This window comes from Saccopteryx bilineata, chromosome 9, assembly GCF_036850765.1.
Source record: "Saccopteryx bilineata isolate mSacBil1 chromosome 9, mSacBil1_pri_phased_curated, whole genome shotgun sequence".
In the NCBI taxonomy this organism is placed as follows: domain Eukaryota; kingdom Metazoa; phylum Chordata; class Mammalia; order Chiroptera; family Emballonuridae; genus Saccopteryx; species Saccopteryx bilineata.
In genome coordinates this window covers 22,407,432-22,428,324 of record NC_089498.1, presented here as the reverse complement: position 1 = coordinate 22,428,324, position 20,893 = coordinate 22,407,432, and the positions used below count along the sequence as shown (strand labels likewise).

The 20,893-nt window shown below is 48.5% G+C and overlaps 2 protein-coding genes across 5 annotated transcripts in view; one reads left to right on the top strand and one right to left on the bottom strand.

The window, feature by feature from the left end:
- The first annotated feature begins 761 nt into the window (after window positions 1–761).
- On the top strand, window positions 762–20,419 carry DHODH (dihydroorotate dehydrogenase (quinone)). 4 transcript variants are annotated; one of them, XR_010727152.1, is made up of 11 exons: window positions 762–810; window positions 2,835–3,047; window positions 4,677–4,876; window positions 6,659–6,741; window positions 9,097–9,284; window positions 10,237–10,341; window positions 11,376–11,529; window positions 11,705–11,864; window positions 12,370–12,420; window positions 15,985–16,097; window positions 19,524–20,419. XR_010727152.1 is itself a non-coding variant. In XM_066243912.1 (10 exons), exons 1-10 carry the CDS (start codon window positions 790–792, stop codon window positions 19,537–19,539), a joined length of 1,200 nt encoding a protein of 399 aa, XP_066100009.1. In that variant the 5' UTR covers window positions 762–789; the 3' UTR covers window positions 19,540–20,417. The 4 variants fall into 4 exon arrangements, 2 of the variants coding, with proteins under 2 accessions (XP_066100009.1, XP_066100010.1); XR_010727151.1 differs by having other exon boundaries at window positions 10,237–10,350; window positions 19,524–20,418; XM_066243912.1 differs by lacking the exon at window positions 15,985–16,097 and having other exon boundaries at window positions 10,237–10,350; window positions 19,524–20,417.
- The window catches only part of TXNL4B (thioredoxin like 4B), a 42,077-nt gene continuing 27,935 nt past the window's right edge, over window positions 6,752–20,893 (bottom strand). Inside the window, exon 4 of the mRNA XM_066243923.1 lies at window positions 6,752–8,575. Within this exon, the coding sequence (XP_066100020.1) occupies window positions 8,521–8,575 (55 nt within the window). The 3' untranslated portion in view covers window positions 6,752–8,520. The remainder of the gene's footprint in view (window positions 8,576–20,893) is intronic.

Here is a 20,893-nt window from a genome sequence, read left to right as displayed (position 1 = left end):
GACCCCTTCCTTGCTCAAGCCAGTGACCTTTAGGCTCAAGCTAGCGATCATGGAGTCATGCCTATGATGCCTCGCTCAGCTGGCGACCCCGTGCTGCTACAGCTGTTGGGGCCCAACCCTTGGTCCTCAGCGTCCCAGGTCTAGGCTCTCTCCACTGGGACCCTGCCTGGTCAGGAAAGTAAAAAAAAAAAAAAAAAAAAAAAAAGAGACTGCAATTTATACGTAAGATTTCTGGGCAGAGAAGTCCAGCAAGCCCATGTTGCAATGAAATGGTTTGAGTGCAGGATATTTTCAATTACAGTCTTAATTTCCCAACATCCTCATAAACTTACGTACATACACATGCGTTTTAGACATGTTTAAGTGAAACCTTAAGTTGAATCTTCTTTGAAGTCTACACAGGTATTTATAGTATTGTAATTCATTTCAACCTTTTTTACAGTACTTGATACATAGTTTCTCAGTACAGGTTTCAGAGCACAAGCACATCAATAAAACGCTTAACTCAAAAGACCATCCGACCGCGACCTCCGCGACGCCCAGGGCGCACGCAGGAAGCCCGGCAGGTGGCCCGGCGGAAAAGGCGTGGCCTCCCCGATTGCGCGCGCGCGCCCGTCAGCGTTTGACCAGACCGCTGGGGCGGAGCGCGACCTTCTCCGCCCAGATGCGCCAGCCCCACCCTTCTGCCCGGCGATTGGTGAGTTGGCAGCTCTGGGGCGGGGATTAGAAGTCTCCCGTCATCTTCTCCAATGGAAGTAAGGCAGAGGCGGGCCCAGTCGTAGAAGGATCATGGCGTGGAGACAGCTGAAAGTGAGTTTAGAAACTCGTTCTCTAGCGTTGACAAGGGGAAGTCGGAGAGAGCAGGGCTAGGGGAGAAAGTAGGGGTAGTCGGGGCGAGGTGTGGACGGGAGGCCGCTCCGAGAGCGTCGGCCCGTCTGGCACGCTTGTGTGTCTCTGCAGAGGCTCCTGCATGTGCATTTGTGCATATGTACTTGGTCAGTGTGTGTAAACGGCACGTGTATGTCTGGGTAGATGCCAAACGCACTGAGCTTGGCACGGGGGATCTCAGTGAATACATGACCGCCTAGCAGTGTGTGCAGCATCCAACGAGGAATGAAATTACAAGGCATGGTCCCAACACTTCGAGATAAAATGTTAGGGCGGGGGCTCTTTGTAACGGTGCTGATATTTGTTGATTGACATTAAAGGATGTTCGTACAACCTGGAGACTAGAAGACAACAAATACGTGATCTATATGAACAGCTAGGAGAGATCCTTAAAGGCAAATGTGTTCACTTCTTGCTTAAGGAACAAAACTGAAATCCTTATTCTGGCCAAGATCTCTTCCTGTCCTCCCAACTTATTTTTAAGCCATATTTTTGCTCCTCAAGCCTTTCCCCTTCTTCCATTCGTTGGGCGCATCTCATTCTCCTCTGCTTCGAGAGGGCCTTTCCACTGTTTTCCTTCCCCCACTACCTTCTGCTTAACTATTTGACCTTTGAATATTAGCGTCACTTCCTCAAGGAAGCCTTTCTCTACCTCTGAGATTAGTTGAGGTCCTTCCTTTATACCTTTTTTCTTAATAGCAGTTGTGCAGTTATTTATTTTTTTTTCATTTTTCTGAAGCTGGAAACAGGGAGAGACAGTCAGACAGACTCCCGCATGCGCCCGACCGGGATCCACCCGGCACGCCCACCAGGGGCGGTGCTCTGCCCACCAGGGGGCGATGCTCTGCCCCTCCTGGGCGTCGCCATATTGCGACCAGAGCCACTCTAGCGCCTGAGGCAGAGGCCACAGAGCCATGCCCAGCGCCCGGGCCATCTCTGCTCCAATGGAGCCTTGGCTGCGGGAGGGGAAGAGAGAGACAGAGAGGAAAGTGCGGCGGAGGGGTGGAGAAGCAAATGGGCGCTTCTCCTGTGTGCCCTGGCCGGGAATCGAACCCGGGTCCTCCGCACGCTAGGCCGACGCTCTACCGCTGAGCCAACCGGCCAGGGCCGCAGTTGTGCAGTTATATATTTGCATGATCACTGACTTCTGTCTCCTCCTGAGGTTGTACTCCCCATGAAGGTAGGGACTTGACTGATTAGCCCACTTATGAGTGGTCAACTACTATTTGATGAATGATTAAATTAATGAATGAATGACTCAGCATCTGGCAGTGATAATTAAAAGTATTGCCAACCATGTTTGAGCTAGGAGAGTGGTTTTTGACCTAGTAAGACCTGAAGCTCCTTTTTTAAAAAACCTTTTGCAACACCCTTTATTATCCTGAAATGGAATTTATATACAATGAATTCTTTCTATGTATAATTTTTAAAAGTCAACATAATGTCCTAACTGGAATATAAAGGAGAAATGAAAGTAATTTAAGATATGTATTTCAATGTGTAAATACTAGGGTATGACTCACCTAGATAGTGAGATAGTCAAGTGTTTAAGCCTCTACTTAGAAACTCTAACCTGACCTGTGGTGGTGCAGTGGATACAGTTTCCACCTGGAATGTTGAGGTTGTAGATCACTGCCCCGAGGTTTGAGTGCAGGCTGGTCATCTTGTCATGGCTTGAGCGGGAGATTGTTCATGCAATTCCCAAACCCAGAGGTCCTCAGGGCCAGATGAGTGTGTGTTAGTAGAAGTGTAGATACAGCTTCCGACGATAGAGAGCAATGTGCGAGCAAGACTAGAAATGAAGGAGACCGGTGTTAGCAGAAGGCTAGGGGCATTGCTTCACGTGGAATGTCATTATGAATTCTGTGTGAGGAGGTTTAAAGGGCTCAGAGAAGGTGCTGCGGCCTGGCTTTGAGAGCCAACAGCCTTATTTTTCTCCCCCCCAGAAGCGGGCCCAGGATGCCCTGGTCATCCTGGGGGGCGGAGGACTTCTCTTTGCCTCCTATCTGACAGCCACGGGGGATGAGCATTTCTACGCTGAACACTTGATGCCAACTCTACAAGGGCTGCTGGACCCCGAGTCAGCGCACAGGCTGGCTGTTCGTGTCACCTCCCTGGGGCTCCTTCCTCGGGCCACATTTCAAGACTCCGACATGCTGGTAGGTGCTCTTGGGACACCTTGTGCAATACAAAGTAAAGGTCAATATCCCCTAATTTACACACTGGGGTCGAGCCTTTTGAAAAGCAGAGTCCCAAGTAAGCCCCAATAAAAAACTGTCATCCTCATGTACAGGTCAGGAAACTGAGGCATGAAGTAGTTATGTGACTTATCCAAAGTCACTTAGCCACAGCTACAAAGTGGATGAGCCAGGATTCAAACCCATGGAAGATGCTTTGCTTAGGTCAGGTAGCTAATGCCAGAGTCATTAAACATCTAATGTAACATAGGCATATCTAGCCACGCCCTTGGAGGAAGGCATACAAACACCTGTACCAGGTTATTCAGTCTTGCATTAACACATGGGCCCCACCATGTGCCTGTTACTGTTCTGGGGTTATTGCATCAAACAAAACAGAAGGATCCACATCCTTCTAGAAGCTGCATCTTCATGTAAGCTCTGACAGTTCTCATCTGAGAGACTTCTTACCAAATGGGGGACATCAGAATGATGTGAACATGAAGACAAACAAGAAGCCCTCTTTGGGGAAGGGTCGCTGTTATAAATCCGAGTGGCTCTTCTGTGCATTTTCCCTTTTTGTCTTAGAATCCCTCTCACTTTCCCATCCTGCAGTTTGGGGCAGAGGTGGCATTTCGCCTGACTTACATATACTTAAAGGCACTGTAGAATGAGAGAGTTCTTTTCTTTAAGCTTTTTCATCTCCAACTGCTAGTTTGAGAGTCCTGGAACCCAGTGTAGCAGGAGTGAGTAAAGAGGGGGATACAGAGCTGAGTGGATTTGGAAGGAAGTGAGGTTATGGCTGGGAGAGGTACAAAGCTATGTCCTGTAAACACCACTGATATGGAGAACAAGTGTGGCCTGTGAGCTATGGTCCTAAATACCGCTGTGTGGGTCCCCACCTTCAGCAATTCATTCAGAAGGTGGTCTAGACTCCTTAACTGACAACCAGGACTCTTTGATCATCTCACCCCAATTTAACGTCCCAGTGTCAGCTCTCTATCATTTCCCGGATCCCACGGTTCTCAGTCCTAGCTGTGTGCTGAAATCACCTGGGGTGTGTTAGAAAATACGGGTGCTCTGGCCTCATGCCATTTCACCATAATCGCTGGGAGTGAGGGCTGCAAGCTCCCGGGGCGTCCTGTCATGCAGCCATGGTTGAAAGCCTTGAGGAACAATCTGGAATCCACCCTGTGTCTGACAGGGAAGAACCTGTTTCCAGCCACAGCCTGGTCCTGGAGCCCAGCAATCATTTCTGCCCAGCCGAGCACTTTCCTCTCGCTGGTGCCCACTGCGGCCTTGGGGTCATCACTGGGGCTTGGGGTCGGCCTGGCCGGGGCGAGACACAACTGGGGCTGACTTTCTAGGCTAATTCAAGGACTTTTCTGCTTGACACTGTTTCAGAACAGCACTAGGTAGGGGCTGACACCAACGCGTCACCAACGATAGCGGGTAGGAAGGGATGACTATAACCATACATACTTACTCCTTTGTCCGGAGAGGGGATGTTTAACAAGCTCCCCAGGGAATTCTGATGTAGGTGCTGGGGACCGCACCTTGGGGAACACTGGTGTTGCCTGTGTGCCTCTGACTTTGTCTCCCTCTCTCTAGGAAGTGAGAGTCCTGGGCCGTAAGTTCCGAAACCCCGTAGGAATGGCTGCAGGCTTTGACAAACATGCGGAGGCCGTGGACGGACTTTACCAGATGGGCTTTGGTTTTGTTGAGGTGGGCAGTGTTACCCCGAAACCTCAGGAGGGAAACCCCAGGCCCAGAGTCTTCCGCCTCCCTGAGGACCAGGCCGTCATTAACAGGTAGGTGAGCGGCCCCGAGGTGACAGGGATGCCTTCTTCCAGCAGGGCACTCAGGATGTTTTCTGTCTTATGATGTGGACATTATTCTGTCATTTGGAATGTTCAAGAACCATGTGGAGCACCTGCTATGTGCCAGGCATAGGTGCAGGTTTTAGAATTTCCATTTAAAACATATACACCTGAGGCTCAGAATGACAAAACTTAGCTACAACCACAAGATCATAAGCAGGAGAGCTTGGGTATGGATTTAGGCTTATCTGACTTAAGTTTGTGCTTTTTCCACATTGTTACTCCATTGCCCTTGCCCAGTCCTGTCTAGTAGAAATATAATGCAGCCCTGGCCGGGTAGCGCAGTTGGTTAGAGCATCGTCTCAATGCACCAAGGTTGAGGGTTCAATCCCGGGTCAGGGCACATGGAAGAATCAACCAATGAATGCATAAATAAGTGGAATGCAAATCCCATATGTGATTTAAAATATTTTAGTAGCTATGATAAAATAGTAAAAAGAAATAGATGAAATGAGTTTCAGTAATACATTCTATTTTCTTTCTGGTAATTTTTACTGGTATTTAATTAAATACTTGTGCTGGGTAGCACATGTGGCTGTGGCTGTTGTGTGGGCAGCTCAGCCCTAGCTTTTAGGAAACTGGAAAACTTAGTAATCGACATACCCAGCTGCTCTTAGTGAGAGGGCCTCCTGGAGTGTGTGAAGTCCCGGGCAGTTCTCACTACAGCAAGCCCAGAAAGGGAGGTTCTTACTTTTTGGCCACACAATTTTGAAGAGCCTCATGGGGGAGATTTTGATAAGCATCTTTGGGGCCACGAGTGGCTTTCTGGGAGACTGACTTCTGGGAAGTTGATTCAGCTGCCACTTCCCGCTTTATTGTTGTTTCAGGGAAACTGTCCAGCATTAAAGATCAAGTTATTGATCTTTGTGCTGCACTGCAGTCGATATCTTCAGAACATCCAGATCCCTGCGGGTACTGGGATGGCAGTGCCTGGCGGGTCCTGTAGGTGAGAAGTGGCTGAGGGGCAGCCTGTGCCCTGGAGCACTGTGTGCTCAGCTCTGGCTCTGTGTGGCACAGAGTGGGTGCTCAGTAGACTTGGCAAATGAATGGATGAATTCATTCTTTTAGTCAACCAGTGCATGTGCCACTGCCACTGTATCCATTAGGTGTTTTCAGCTGCAAGTAACTAAGTAGCTTAAACAATAGGTGCCTGTTATTATTATCCACTCAGAACAGGTGTAGTAGGTGGTTCCAGGGATAGGTGAGCAGCAGGGCAATGTCAGGACCCTGGTCCAGCTTCCCGGGGCCTTCCCTTGTGTTTAGATGGGAGCTTTATTCAGGGAGGAGAGGAAGCATTTGATGTGGGCCAGGAAGAGGCGATGGTTTGAATAAGCAGAAAGGATGGAGAAATGGAGCTGCAGGATGGGTTCCAGGAGGCGCATGACGGCTCCGCTGGGCGGAGCGGGTGCAGAGGGAAGGAGGATGGGGGCAGGGCCCAGACAGGTCTGGGGCAGCTCTGCAGCCAAGTCTGGGCTGTATCCAGCGCTAGTTGGCTGGGTGGCTTGTTTACAAATTTTAATCTTTCCCTTCATGTTTGATCATGTTTTGACAACTTCCCAAGGGGTGTTTGGGCCTAGAAAGTCTTAGGAATTGACTCATTTTTTTTTTCTTTTCTGTTTTTAAAAGTCATACAGTTGGCCATAGAGCCATGTCTCCAGTCTTTGCCTTCTGGCTGAGGGCTCTGACCTTGTCCGTGTGCCTTGTGTGTTGCAGATACGGATTTAACAGTCACGGGCTCTCAGCGGTGGAGCACCGGCTACGGGCCAGACAGCAGACGCAGGCCAGGCTCACAGCAGGTGAGGCGGGGCTGCATTAGAGGGGCTTTCTTCACTTGTTGGAAGGAAACATGAGGGAGAAACATCAGAACATTCCTATGACATAAACATGACTGAGCAATAGAAAATAAAATACCCTACAGAACGCAGGGCTCCTCTCCTAGAGGAGTTTTCCTGCTTCCACCACAGTTTCTAAGATTTTAACAGAATTTCGCAATTTAGCAAAGCCGCGTTTAGTTTTTGCCTCATTCTGTAACCCGTGTTATATCTGACAGGGGTCCGCCTGGAAGTGAGCAGAGCAGAGTGGCTCCTCTGTGATCACCTAGGTAGCTAAGGTGTGGGCTGGGTTCGAGCACCATCCTTGTCCTGCCCTGCTGTCCTTTCCCCCACTCTGTAAACAATGCCCGTTAATCACAGAAGCGTTAGTAACCACAGAGAAGCAAAAAGAAGGAAACTGAAATGAAATTCTTCACTCAGGGTTAACTACTCTTGGCATCGGGAGTTTGGAAACACCATGTGTTTGAAGGCCACCTTCGGGGCGCTCCGCTTTGCTCCCCTCAGGACGCACGTAGTGGTCCTGGTGCTGTGCGGCCCGGCCCTCACCACACCTTCCCCGGGGCTCTCTCGGGATGTTTGGGGCCACGGCCTTTCTCCTTGTTGGGTCACTCCGGAGGCCCTTCCAGGACGTCTCAGTCTCCTTAGGGAGCCTGGAGGTGGAATGAGGTGAATCTGGTTATCGGGGTCATTTCAGGAACGAGGCTGAAAGGGCCAAGGCTGTCAGCAGTCTCTGATCTGGGAAGTAGAGAGTGACCTTGTTTGGAAGTCCCTGGCTTTGGCAGAACCAGACGCTGCTACAGTACAGACCTTGTCACCTGGGGAACTTTGAAGGTCATAACATGACTTCCGTGGTTTGTGATACTCCCCTGCCTCCTTGCCTCCCTTTCTTTTTATTTGCCCACAGTGCTCTTTATACCAGCTTTCTCCCTTGTCCATCCTTCACCCCTACTCTGGCGCTAATATTTATTGGAGTGAAGCAAAATCCTACAGCAGAGCTCTGCACCCAGTGTCTTCCAGCAGCTAGCAGCCCGGAAGCAGCTTATTGCTAGCACCTTGCCAAGGAACATGAGCTGGCTAAGGCTGTGGTGCCCTCTGGGGATAGTCACTCAGCAATTTCTCTCTAACTCCAAAATCTTGTCAGTGTGGGCAGGCAACTAGTAATGAAAGATCCATTAGCTACGTGAAAGTGATACTCCTTCAGGCCAGTTTACTTGTCTGGACAAGAATGAGCGCTTACAAATGCCCTTGGCTTGATGGATGCTAGACTTTGAAAACTTGGGAACTGTGTTTATATAACCTTTTGTCCAATGGTTAGACATTCCCCACCCAACACATGCAAAATGAGCTACACAACATTTACTTTCAAGCTGATGATCAAAGGGCGACCATTAGGGTATGAGAAGGTAGTTAGCAGACGAGATGTTGTTCTTTGATCCTCCTCGACTTAACACAGGTTTTCTGAGCTAACCTGACGTTTCAGGTCTTCTTCCAACCATCACATGGAAAAGCAGTCAGCACCACTGATACACCATTGACCTTGGCAGAGAAGAGGGGTTTTAGGAGAAAACGCCTTCATCTTATACAAAGCCTGTTACTGAAGTATATTTTTCTGAAAGTCCAAAATGCAAGTCACGTGGTAATCCAAAGGCGTTTTAAGTAAGGGGCTGTATTACTTGCTGTGCAAATCGAGTCACTGAGAGTGAGACGGGCCGGCTCCGATACTGTGCCCAGCCGCAGGAGTAATCACAGCTGTGGGGGTGAGTGGTCGCCCAGGTACACGGGGGCCCTCCTAGGAGAACTGAATAATAAAACAATTATACCTCTACCTTTTAGGCATTATAATTGAAAACATTTTCCAGTATTTTATACAGAGGCTTTACTTTTGGGTTTTTTTCACAACTGCATGCCCAGCCATTTGACCTAGGTCCGGCGAGCAGCCCTTGAGAGCAAACGCTTGCCCCTTCTGACATGCCTACTGAGTTCAGTCTGTCCTCAGGTGTATTGCATTTATGAGCCCAACTTTTTCTTTATCACTAGTATTTGCATTACAAATTTCCCCATTTTTCCATTAAGTTTTAAAAAAGAACAGGGGCACAATGCAGTATAAGCCCCTGGTGGTTGCCGGAACACGGCCACGCAGACAGAGGCAGTGAGCCGCTTCCTGGGCAGCAGGCAGCAGCACCCCGCAGTATTCCACAGTATTTGTAGCTGGTGCAGGAAGTTCTTGGTGGAGGCGAAAGGCCTATACGGCTGTTCATGGGCTACTCATGTCAAGGAAATGGTGTGTGGGAACAAAATTTTGACCAGCAGTATTTGCAGGTGGGCTGCCACTGGGGATAAACCTGGGGAAGAATAAGACCTCGGTGGACGCTGCCTTGGACTACACAGAAGGGGTTCGAGTCCTGGGCCCCTTGGCTGACTACCTAGTAGTGAACGTGTCCAGTCCCAACACCGCGGGGCTGCGGAGCCTTCAGGGAAAGGCTGAGCTGCGCCACCTGCTGACCAAGGTGGGAAATTACACCTCCAGGCCCCACTCCTCCAGCCCATCGTGTTCCTTCTCCAGGTCTGTTTCTTCTCCAGGGCGAAGCTTCAATGTCACTATCTAGGAGCTGTCCTTAATACCTTGACATGTTAGGACCCCCTTGCTGTACCTGTAATCCTCTCTCATAACACGGATTATACTCAATAGTAATTAGTTTCTTAGTTATCTGTACCTTACATTAAACAATAAAGGCCCATGAGAGGAACCGTGTCTCTCATTTACCGTGCTGTCCCTAGCACCTGTATATGAATGAATGAATGAATGAATGAATGAATGAATGAATGAATGACTTATCACACAGCCTTGTCATCTCTTTTAGGAACAAAAGTCTAAGCTGTAATAACTTAGCCGACCCATGCCAGTGACATTAGGGACTCAATCTTGGGGTTCTCTAGGTTCAAGAGAATGGAATCAGATTCAGCTTGGTTGGGTATATTGCATAACTGAGGGCTGGGTTTTCCAAAAAGGAGACATTGCCCATGCTTTAGTTGAGGGGCCAGGAACCTATGGCTCACGAGCCAGATGTGGCTCTTTTGATGGCTGCATCTGGCTTGCAGACAAATCTTTAATAAAAAAAGTAATAACGTTACAAATATAAAACATTCTCATGTATTACAATCCATTCATTTCCTACCACTCATGTTCATGGTTGCGGGTGGCTGGAGCCAATCACAGCTGTCCTCTGGGACAACACCAAATTTTTACTGGCTAATGCGTAACGCACATGGGTCGTTGTATGGCTCTCACGAATTACATTTTAAAATATGTGGCGTTCATGGCTCTCTCAGCCAAAAAGGTTCCCAACCCCTGCTTTAGTTTGATAGCTGATGTGAAAATACACTGATCTGTGGCTGCAGATCCCATTGCACCCGTGGTCTGTGGTCTCAGGGTCCCCATCTCTGGCTGCGTTGCGGTAGGTGCTGCAGGAGAGGGATGCCCTGCCGGGAGCACACAGGCCAGCCCTGCTGGTGAAGATCGCGCCTGACCTCACGGCCCAGGAGAAGGAGGACATCGCCAGTGTGGTGAGAGAGGTGAGGGGGGGGCAGCCCCTCATGGCCGGCAGTGACCACTCGGCCAGCTGAGTTAGCCCAGGCAGCAGCCTCTCTGGTTTCTTTTGTGTGACACTGAGGGCTGGTTTGGTATCTTTCATGACTTAATTCATCATATAATAAAAAGTGAATGCTTGAATAAGTGGTTGAATGAGTCTTTTTCTCGTGCCTCTTCCCTCCTCTTGCCCCCTCTTCATCCAGGAAGGGCTTTCAGGCTTGTGCTTGCATCCTTGGCCCGTCTTGGTCAGACCAGAGTACAGGCATACCTTGCTTTACTGCTGTTCACAGGTGTGCGTGTGCGTGTGTATGTGTGTTTTCCTCCACTGCTTTGAGAGAGTAAGGGAGAGAGAAGCATCGAGTTGTTCCACTTAGTTGTTCCATTTAGTTGTGCACTCATTGGTTGCTTCTCGTATGTGACCTGACCAGGGATCAAACCCATGACCTTGGTGCATGGGACAATGCTCTGTCCACTGAACAACCCAGCCAGGGCCACAGGTGATGTGTTTTATACAAACTGAAAGCAAGGCCCTTCACTAGTAAAGGATTATGATTCGCTTTATTGTGAGGGTTGCTTTTTTGTGGTGGTCTGGAACTGAACCCGCAATATGCCAAGGTATGCTGTATTCTCTCTCTTCAGTCTAACACCAGGTCTCTGTCATCGGAGAGGAGTGGAAACAGACTGAGCCCAGCAGTCCTGGGTTCAACTCCTGGTTCCACCACTTACTACCTGGAGACTTTGGATGGGACACTCTAGAATGGGTTGTTGGAAGGATTATAACCCTGTCCTAGTAGAACTTTATGGGTAGTCACTATGTGATGGCAGTTCTTGTCATGTTGAGGTTCATTCAGACATGATTAAGGAGTATAGTGAGGTCTGGGATAGTTCTTGATTCTGGGGGCTGTAGGTGTGGGCACATGGCCTGGCTGCTGTCTCAGACCCCCAGGGAAACTCCTCTGAGTTTGACAGCACCATGACTGGATGGCTCATTCTCTGTCTCATACTGCAGTTGGGCATAGATGGATTGATTGTCACGAACACCACAGTGAGTCGCCCTGCCGGCCTCCAGGGTGCCCTGCGTTCTGAAGCAGGAGGGCTGAGTGGAAAGCCTCTTCGAGACTTATCAACACAAACCATCCGGGAGATGTATGCACTGACCCAAGGCAAGGATTCGGTGTCCATGTCTTCAGCTTTGTGTGTGGCTCGGGGGCTGGGTTGTGATCAGAATCGGTGTTCCCTGACCTGCTGCATTCAGCAGGTGGGTGAGGGCGGAAGCCAAACTGCCCCTGGTTCTCATACCGTCTGCCCTTCATGGTGTTGCCGTGTGCTTCTCTGCAGGCAGGGTTCCTATCATTGGGGTCGGCGGCGTCAGCAGCGGGCAGGACGCACTGGAGAAGATCCGGGCGGGGGCCTCCCTGGTGCAGCTGTACACGGCCCTCACCTACCGGGGGCCGCCCGTGGTGGGCAGAGTCAAGCGGGAGCTGGAGGCTCTTTTGAAGTGAGTGGGGCCACAGGTGGCTTGAAACAGAAGCTAATATGTCAAATCAGAATGACTCAAATCAAGGGGATCCTGTTGCATTGGACTTACTCTTCAGGCAAAAAGAATTTGAGGGGTTTACTCTGAATGCAGGAAAAATTACTCTGTTGCTCCTTTCACAATGGACAAACAAATGTCAAGGAATTCAAGATGAACTTCCAAGGCAATGGTGTGCACAGGCCTGAGGAGTTCTGGTGGCATTCCCATTAATTCAGTAACAATGGCTTCATGTCAAGGAGCTGTCAGTATTTAAGATTGACTGCCTTCCTCATCTGAAGACCCAGGGGTTCATGTCTCTAGATTCCTGGGTGAAGAGAGTGTAGGGGGCGCTAGGTGTGTGTTTGGGATTGAGAGAGAGAGAGGGAAGTGCAGTGGTGCAGCAGGTTGAGCCCAGATGAATGTGGGCTTCTGGAAAGAACAGGTCCATCCTTCAATGGCTGAAATAGCTGTTTTCTCTTTTCTCCAGGGAGCAGGGTTTTAGCAGAGTCACAGATGCCATTGGAGCAGATCATCGGAGGTGAGGACATTGGTGGTGGGAAGCCCGATCTGGAACCTTTCCATAGATCAGGCCAGCCTTTGTTGCTGGATCGAGAGAGGGAGGACTCGGTCTCGAGCCACATCCCACAGACAACGAGAGCCCTTTGTCTGAGGCCAGTGGACTGGAAAAGCCACTCGAGTGGGTCACCAAAATCAACACAAGGCTTTCTCCAGTCATTTGTCAGACCATGAACTGCACTTGGAATATTTTCTAGACTCAAATCCCAGGATCCTTTCACATCGCAAGGACATTAGGTATCTGGGGAGGAGGGGGAATCGTGGAAAAAATAAAGCCCTTTGAAACCTGGATGACTCCCCGCTACTCTGGAAGGTCCGCCGGCTTCAGACACTGCAGGTCCCTCCGGTGCTGCTACCGGGTCCGCAGCAGGTTTCCCCAGAGCCCGGCTCTCTTACAGTCTAGCTTTAACTTTATTTATTTTAAGTGTTAATTTATTTTTTTAATTTAAATTTAATTTTTTTTATTTTTAGCAAGAGAGACAGAGACAGAGAGAGGGGCAGACAGACAGGAAGGGAGATGAGAAGCATCAACTCTTCATGCAGCACCTTAGTTGTTCATTGATTGCTTACTCATATGTGCCTTGACTAGGGGGGCTCCAGCTGAGTCAGTGACCCCTTGTTCAAGCCAGTGACCTTGGGCTCAAGCCAGTGACCTTTAGGTTCAAGCCAGCGGCCATGGGGTCATGTCTATGATCCCGTGTTCAAGCCGGCGACCTCAGGGTTTCAAATCTGTGTCCTCTGTGTCCCAGGTTGTCGCTCTATCCACTGCACCACTGCCTGGTCAGGCAAGTGTTAACTTTATTTTGAAAACATTTCGAGCAGACAGAAGTTGTACGAACAGGGCTTGGGCATGGCTGCCTCTCCCTGTGTCTTCAAATAATCCTCCCACTGTGTGTCTGTGTCCTTGTCGCTTCTTGTAAGGATGCTCATCATTTTGGATTAGGGCCCAGCCCAGTGACCTCATTTTTACTTGATTACCTCTGTAAAGACCCTATCCTTGAGGTTTTGGGGAGTGAGGATTCCAATATTGATTTGGGGAGATCCAATTCAACCCATCACAGGAAACGTACTTGCTGTTTCCCTGCTTTCAAGTCACATATCATGTGACTTGGGGTGGCATCAGGAAGAGAGGTACTCAAGGAGCTTGAAGATACTAGACAAAGGCCTGACCAGGTGGAGGCACAGTGGATAGAGTGTTGACCTGGGATGCTGAGGACCCAGGTTCAAAACACCGAGGTTGCCGGCTTGAGCACGGGCTCACAGACATGACCTATGGTTGCTGGCTTGAAGCCCAAGGTTGCTGACTTGAGCCCAAGGTCACTGGCTTGAGCAGGGGGTCACTGGCTCAGCTGGAGCCCCCCATCAAGGCACATATGAGAAAGCAATCAATGAACAACTAAAGTGCCACAACTATAAATTGATGCTTCTCATCTCTCACCCTGTCTGTCCCTATCTGTCTCTCTTTCTTGCTAAAAAACAAACAAACAAAAAACTAGACAGGGCCCTGGCCGGTTGGCTCAGTGGTAGAGCGTCGGCCTGGCATGCAGAAGTCCTGGGTTCGATTCCCGGCCAGGGCACACAGGAGAGGCGACCATCTGCTTCTCCACCCCTCCCCCTTTCCTTCCTCTCTGTCTCTCTCTTCCCCTCCCACAGCCAAGGCTCCATTGGAGCAAAAGATGGCCCGGGCGCTGGGGATGGCTCCTTGGCCTCTGCCCCAGGCGCTAGAGTGGCTCTGGTCGCAACAGAGCGATGCCCTGGAGGGGCAGAGCATCGCCCCCTGGTGGGTAGAGCTTCGCCCCTGGTGGGTGTGCCAGGTGGATCCCGGTCGGGCGCATGCGGGAGTCTGTCTGACTGTCTCTCCCCGTTTCTAGCTTCAGAAAAATACACACACACACACACACACACACACACACACACACACAAATAGACAGGAGGCTAAGGAGGTCTAGTCATTAGCTAAAGAAATAGAGAAACACTCATCTTTTCAATACTAAAAAGCACATGGTGAAGAGAGGTTGCAAACCTTGTCTGGGAAGTGATGTTGATGTCTGGCATGCCTTCACAGTCAACAGAATGTCACCTTTGTCAATCCCCGGTCAGGGCACATACAGGAACAGCTCATGTTCCTGTCTGTCTCTCTCTCCCTGCCTCTCTAAAAAAAAAGAAAAGAAAGTCACCTTTGTTCCCACCCGCTCAGTACAAGCTGTCTTTTCAGTGTGGCTTCTCGGCAGCCCTGGGAAGGCAGGCGGCCCTGGGCAGCATGTCCTGTGGCCTCATATCCCATCCGGGCCTTGGCCCGGACCCCCTCGGCCCACTCACTCTCTGCCAAGGAAATAGCAGCCAGTCTCCCACTTTTTTTCAAATATTTTTTCCTAGTATTTATTTTATTATGAAAATAATATCTACTCATAAATAAATTTAAACAATACAGTCCCCAAATAAAAGGTGTCTACCTCTTTCCTCCCAAAACAATTCCACTTCTCAGAGGTAATCACAGTTCACTTTTGTATCTCTAGATTTTTCCAGACATTTTTCTTTGTATATATGAACGTAGGTATCCATAGCTACTTACCTTTTTAACTTTCTGCATACACATATATGTGTTTCAAGAAGAATGGTACAAAGAACTATTTTTATATATCTATCTCTTACCTATCCATTCATCCATCCATCCATCCATCCGTCCATCCATTCATTTATAGGAGGGGAGAGAGAGAGACAGGAACATCAGGCTGCTCCTATATATACTCTGATCAAGAAATCTAACCAGCAGTCTCCATGTTCCAGGACAGTGCTCCAACTAAGTTATCTGGCCAGGGCTTAATTTTTATTGATTTTTGGAAAGACAGGGAAGAGAAGCATTTGTTGTTCCACGCAGTTGTGGATTTTTTGGTTGCTTGCTGCTGTGTGCCCCGACTGGGCACCCAACCTGCAATCTTGTTTTGGGATGATGCCCTTAACTGGCTGAGCTAACTGTCTAGGGCAGTGGTAGTCAACCTGGACTCTACCGCCCACTAGTGGGCGTTCCAGCTTTCATGGTGGGCGGTAGCGGAGCAACCAAAGTATAAATAAAAAGATAGATTTAACTATAATATAATAAATTGTTTTATAAAGATTTATTCTGCCAAACTTAGCGAAAATCTGACATAAAGTACTTGGTAAGTAATTATTATTATATGCTTTAACTTGCTGTAACTCTGCTTTATAAATTTTATAAAGTAAAGTTACTTCCCTACTTTATAAATCACCATGACTGTGGAACCGGTGGGTGGTTAGAAAATTTTACTAACAGAGATACAAAAGTGGGCGGTAGGTATAAAAAGGTTGACTATCCCTGGTCTAGGGCCACAAAGAACTATTCTTTAATACTGAATCCTCTGAGAGTAAATTGCTGATCTGATGCCCTATCATCCTGAATGTTTCAGCATGGATTACTTGCAAACAAGTTCCTGCTGCTACACAACCGCAGTACTGCCATCAAAATGAGGATATCAGCACTTACACCGTTTCTTCTATTTGACCTCAGGCTGTGTGGTAGGCAGCACTCTTAAAATGCCTCCTCTTCCCAGACGCTCTTCCCTAATCCCTGGAACCTACGAATGTGAAATAATACTCCCAGCACTGTGCCATGTTAAACAGGTACTGTAGGTTTAATCTCTTATCTTCAAGGTGGGTCTAATCTAGTCACATGGGCCCCTTTAAAAGCAGAGAGTTTGATCTGGCTGGGAAAGAAGACACCAGAGCAGTTTGAAGTGTGAGAAGAACAAAGTGCAGTTGCTTTGTAGTCGGGGGTGGAGGTATGGCCAAGGGTGTGACTTGGGCAGCTCAGTGTCCGTTCTGGCAGGAACTTGAGTGTGCAGGATCCTGCGGGTTCATCTGGCTCTGCTTTCAGTGGCAGATGGGGGCCCGCGCTCCTTCTGGGAGAGGACTGTGCTCTCCGGGTCCAGGTGGCTTGCCATCAGGAGGGCCAGCCAGTGTCTCATGCGATCAAACAAGGGAGATATATACATATGTTATGTGTCCTTGATCAGTACCACCCTAACTCTCTTGAGCCAGGCATAGCAGCAAGGGAAGGCTGGGGGTGCAGGTGAAACTGGAACTACTGGTGTTTGTGCTGCCTGTCAGCATTTCAGCCAAATAAGAACAGACGGGGGCCTGACCTGTGATGGCGCAGTGGATGGGGCATCAACCTGGAAATGCTGAGGTCGCCGGTTCGGGGCCCTGGGCTTGCCTGGTCAAGGCGCATGTGGGAGTTGGTGCTTCCTGCTCCTCCCCCCTTCTCTCTCTGTCTCTCTCCTTTCTCTCTCCCTCTCTCTCTCCTTTCTAAAATGAATACATAAATAAATTAATTTAAAAAAAAAAAAAAGAACAGACGGGGATTCAATCTTTATGGGTGCTTTTTTCACTTGGCTGGAGATCTGAGGAGACTGGGGTTATGTTCCTAAAGCGGTCTCAACACCCTGCCCCCAGCCAACCTTTTTATTAGGGGAAGAGAAGGGTAGGTAAGGGTTTTGGGATTTCAAGGGAGAGTTAATCAGGTCACAGTCCAAGTTAATTGGATTATAGTCTGGGGATGCTCAGTCCTTGGGCATAAAGGCTTTGTGCGCAGTCCCCTGGGGCACAAAGGCGGATGGCTCACGGAACTCCAGGGACACAAAAATAGATTACTCGCAGATCTCCTTGAGTCATGTAGGCCTTTTTCAGTATCCTGGTTCTTGGAAAAAAGCTCTTACTTGCATTAACCATTAAGCCTATTGATTTTTAACTAAAGCCACTATTACTCAAGCTAAAATTTTAACTCTTGAGTTCCCCCTATCACATATGATTCGAATGGAGTTGCCAGTTTTATTAAAACAGAAAAAACAACAGATACCCAGTTAAGTCTGAATTCCAGATAAACAGTGAATACACTAGTATAAGTATATCCGGTGCACTAATTGGGATATACTTATCCTAAAATTTATTTGTTGTCTTTCTGAAATTTAATTTGGGCATTATGTTGAAAGGCAGAAACCGAGGGCCAAACCAAAAACACAAGGCTAGTATGTTCCAAAAGGAGAGTTTATTTTAAAAACACCTGGGTGCAGGCAGGCTGAGACCAGCAAAGGGTGTCAGCCCCAGCGGAGGGATGGGGCAGGGGTTAGATGGATTCCTCAGGGCCTTGGGAAAAGGTGGCTGCAAGATCACTTCTGGCCTGACCCGTGGTGGTGCAGTGCATGGAGGGTTGACCTGGAATGCTGAGGTCATGGGTTTGAAACCTCAGGCTTGCCTGGTCAAGGCACATGCGAGAAGCAACTACCTGAGTTGATGTTTCCTGCTCCTCTCCGCACCCCCCTGTTGGGCAGATAAAATATATTATGCTCACTTTGTTAAAGATGGCACTGCCCACATGGAAGCCTGTCGCCCAGGTGATGGTATTGGTTGCCCTTCTTGCTTGGGATGGGCGTGATTATATTAATGTGTGTTGGGGGCGGGCTGTGGACAGGCAGGATCCTTGTAGCCTGTGGCTTGGTTTTGGGACTAAGCCTGTCCTACCTTTTTTTTTTTTTTTTTTTGTTCTACCCTTTTTGATGTGGGGTGATGCACTCTCATGAGGAGTCCCATTATGCCTCAGATAAGTGACTCTGTATCAGAGACTTCCTTGTTTGTATATTGGATTAAAGGTTTTGATTTCTACACTATAAAGTGGGGCAGACCTGGAGCTTGCTCGCTCTCGGTTCCTGAGATTAGCATTAGAGAGGAGAGCAGAGAAAGGCCACATGGAGGAGAGGAGAGCAGAGAAAGGCCATGTGGAGGAGGCCAGGAGAAGCAGCCAAGATGGTAGAGTGCTGAAGGAGAAGCCAGTTTGTGCAGAGTTTGTGCAGAGAGAAGGAGGTGGGGAACAGAGGTGAGTTTGGTGAGCTAGAAACCTTTGATTCTAGGAAACTCGTATAAGTCAGTGGCTTTGGGAGCCCTGAATGGAAAGGGAAGTGTTTTCCCACTGTGTGTATTTCTTGCCCGCCGGGTACAAGCTAGGATTAAAGCTAATGGCCCACCAGTTCTTGGCTCTGTTGTTTCATACCGACTGTCCGAATCAAATGCGAACCTTCATAGGCCAGGCGACTGTGATGGTGGCCACGGCTACTGGCTTTACACCCGCCATTCTCTTTTTTTCCTCTCTCTAAAGCCAATAAATAAAATCTAAAACTAAATAAACTAACTACCTAAATAAATGAATAAAAATAAGAATATCGCCTCTTCTGTTTGTGGTTGGGAGTTCCTCAAAATTGCACCCTAATCCAATCGTCCTTTATCAGCATCCACTACAAGGGAGGTCTGAGCTGGATTACTGAGTAGGCAAGTCCTTCCTGTTCAGGCCTGCATTCTTCTTAAGAAAGATGGTGGCTGAGTAGCTATTTTATCTATCACATGTATTTATTCTGGCAACCCTGTTAGGTTCTTTTTTTTTTTTTTTTTCTTTTTCTTTGTGAAGCTGGAAATGGGGAGAGACAGTCAGACAGACTCCCGCATGCGCCCGACCGGGATCCACCCGGCACGCCCACCAGGGGCGATGCTCTGCCCACCAGGGGGCGATGCTCTGCCCCTCCGGGGCGTCGCTCTGCCGCGACCAGAGCCACTCTAGCGCCTGGGGCAGAGGCCAAGGAGCCATCCCCAGCGCCCGGGCCATCTTTGCTCCAATGGAGCCTCGCTGTGGGAGGGGAAGAGAGAGACAGAGAGGAAGGAGGGGGGCGGAGGTGGAGAAGCAAATGGGCGCTTCTCCTATGTGCCCTGGCCGGGAATCGAACCCAGGTCCCCCGCACGCCAGGCCGACGCTCTACCGCTGAGCCAACCGGTCTGGGCCAGGTTCTATTTTTAAAGGGAGAAATGTCAAAGAATTTGTGGAGATAGCTCCAAACCACCACAGCAGAATTTTGAAACACTTCATTTGGTCCTGGGTCTATGGGTAATTGCATGAGAGCACAATAGGATGAAGTGGCTCTGGGCCAAGCAAGGTCATCTTCCCAATAATCTTGTACATTTGTAAGTTTACAGCAAATCATACATGACATCTTCTTTCATTCTCAGACAGCCCTGGAGGTGAGCGAGGCAACAATTACGATCCCCATTTTACAGACAAGGAAACGGAAGTGTCTGTTCCAAAATGATCCCGGCAGAAACAATGGAGGACAGATTCTCCTAATGGCATGTCTTAGACTCCTCTATTTTACGCTGTGTAATCTCAAATAAGTGATGGGATTTGTGGATCCTTGCTGCCATGCTGCCTTCCAGATGATGGGGAAGACCCTCTGAGAAGCTGAGGGCCAAGATGCCGTCTTTTCTCTCCCAATCCTTACAAGCTCTGAGATCATGTTAGCTAAGACTACAGAGATTCTTGCAGACAAGACCCTCTGAACTGACTGGCCCCGGACTACTGAGAGGAACATCATTCTCTTTCTCTTTTTTTCTTTTTTATGTGAGAGGAGGGGAGATAGTGAGACAGACTCCTGCAAGTGCCCAATGGGGATCCACTCAGCAACCCATCTTGGGCCAATGCTCGAATCAACTGAGCTACTTTTAGCACTTGAGGCTGACGCTTGGACCCACCAAACTCTTTTTAGTGCGGGGGTTGATGCTCAAACCAATCAAGCCACCAGCTATGGGAGAGGAAGAAGTAGAGGGGGAGGAAAAGGAGAGAAGAAGATGGTCACTTCTCTTGTGTGCTCTGACTGGGAATTGAACCCAGGACATCTGCATGCTGGGCTGATGCTCTATCCACTGAGCCAACTGGCCAGAGCCACATCATTCCCTTTCACCAGGAGGCAGTCAACCACACGTGAACAAGACTGTGGGGCAGCCAAACCAAATAGAGAACTATTCCTCAATTTTAATAGAAATTAGACATACAAAAAAGTTGAAGGGCCTGACCTGTGGTGGCGCAGTGGATAGAGCATCAACCTGGAAACACAGAGGTTGCCAGTTTGAATCCCTGGGCTTGCCTGGTCAAGGCACATGTAGGAGTTGATGCTTCCTGCTCCTCCCCCTTCCTCTCTCTCTCTCCTCTCTAAAATGAATAAATAAATAAATATTTTTAAAAAAAGTTGAAGGATTAGTACAATATAAATAATATCCATACCCCTTCTACCCGCTACATCCATCTTACCAGCAATTTTTATATCTTTTTCATGTTTTCTTTATCAATCTCCTTACCTATTTATATACTGTATTTTGATAAAACATTGTAAAGAAAGTGGTAGATTTCAGGAAACCTCACTCTTAGCTTGCACCTCACTTTGAAGCCTGCATCTTCTAAAAATAAGAACTTGCTCCTATGAAAACATAATTCTGATCACAACTAAGAAAATTAGCCATGATTCTCTAATATCATCTAACATTGAGTCCATCTTGAAATTTTCCCAATTGTCCTCAAAATATCTTCTATAGTCAATCAAGGCTCA

What these genes read in the sequence shown, in the direction of transcription:
- DHODH (XM_066243912.1), top strand. Translation starts at nt 790, where the DNA reads ATGGCGTGGAGACAGCTGAAA. An exon ending in TGGCGTGGAGACAGCTGAAA is followed by an intron (nt 811 to 2,834) that starts GTGAGTTTAGAA and finishes TCTCCCCCCCAG; the next exon opens with AAGCGGGCCCAGGATGCCCT. An exon ending in GCAGGCCAGGCTCACAGCAG is followed by an intron (nt 6,742 to 9,096) that starts GTGAGGCGGGGC and finishes CAGTATTTGCAG; the next exon opens with GTGGGCTGCCACTGGGGATA.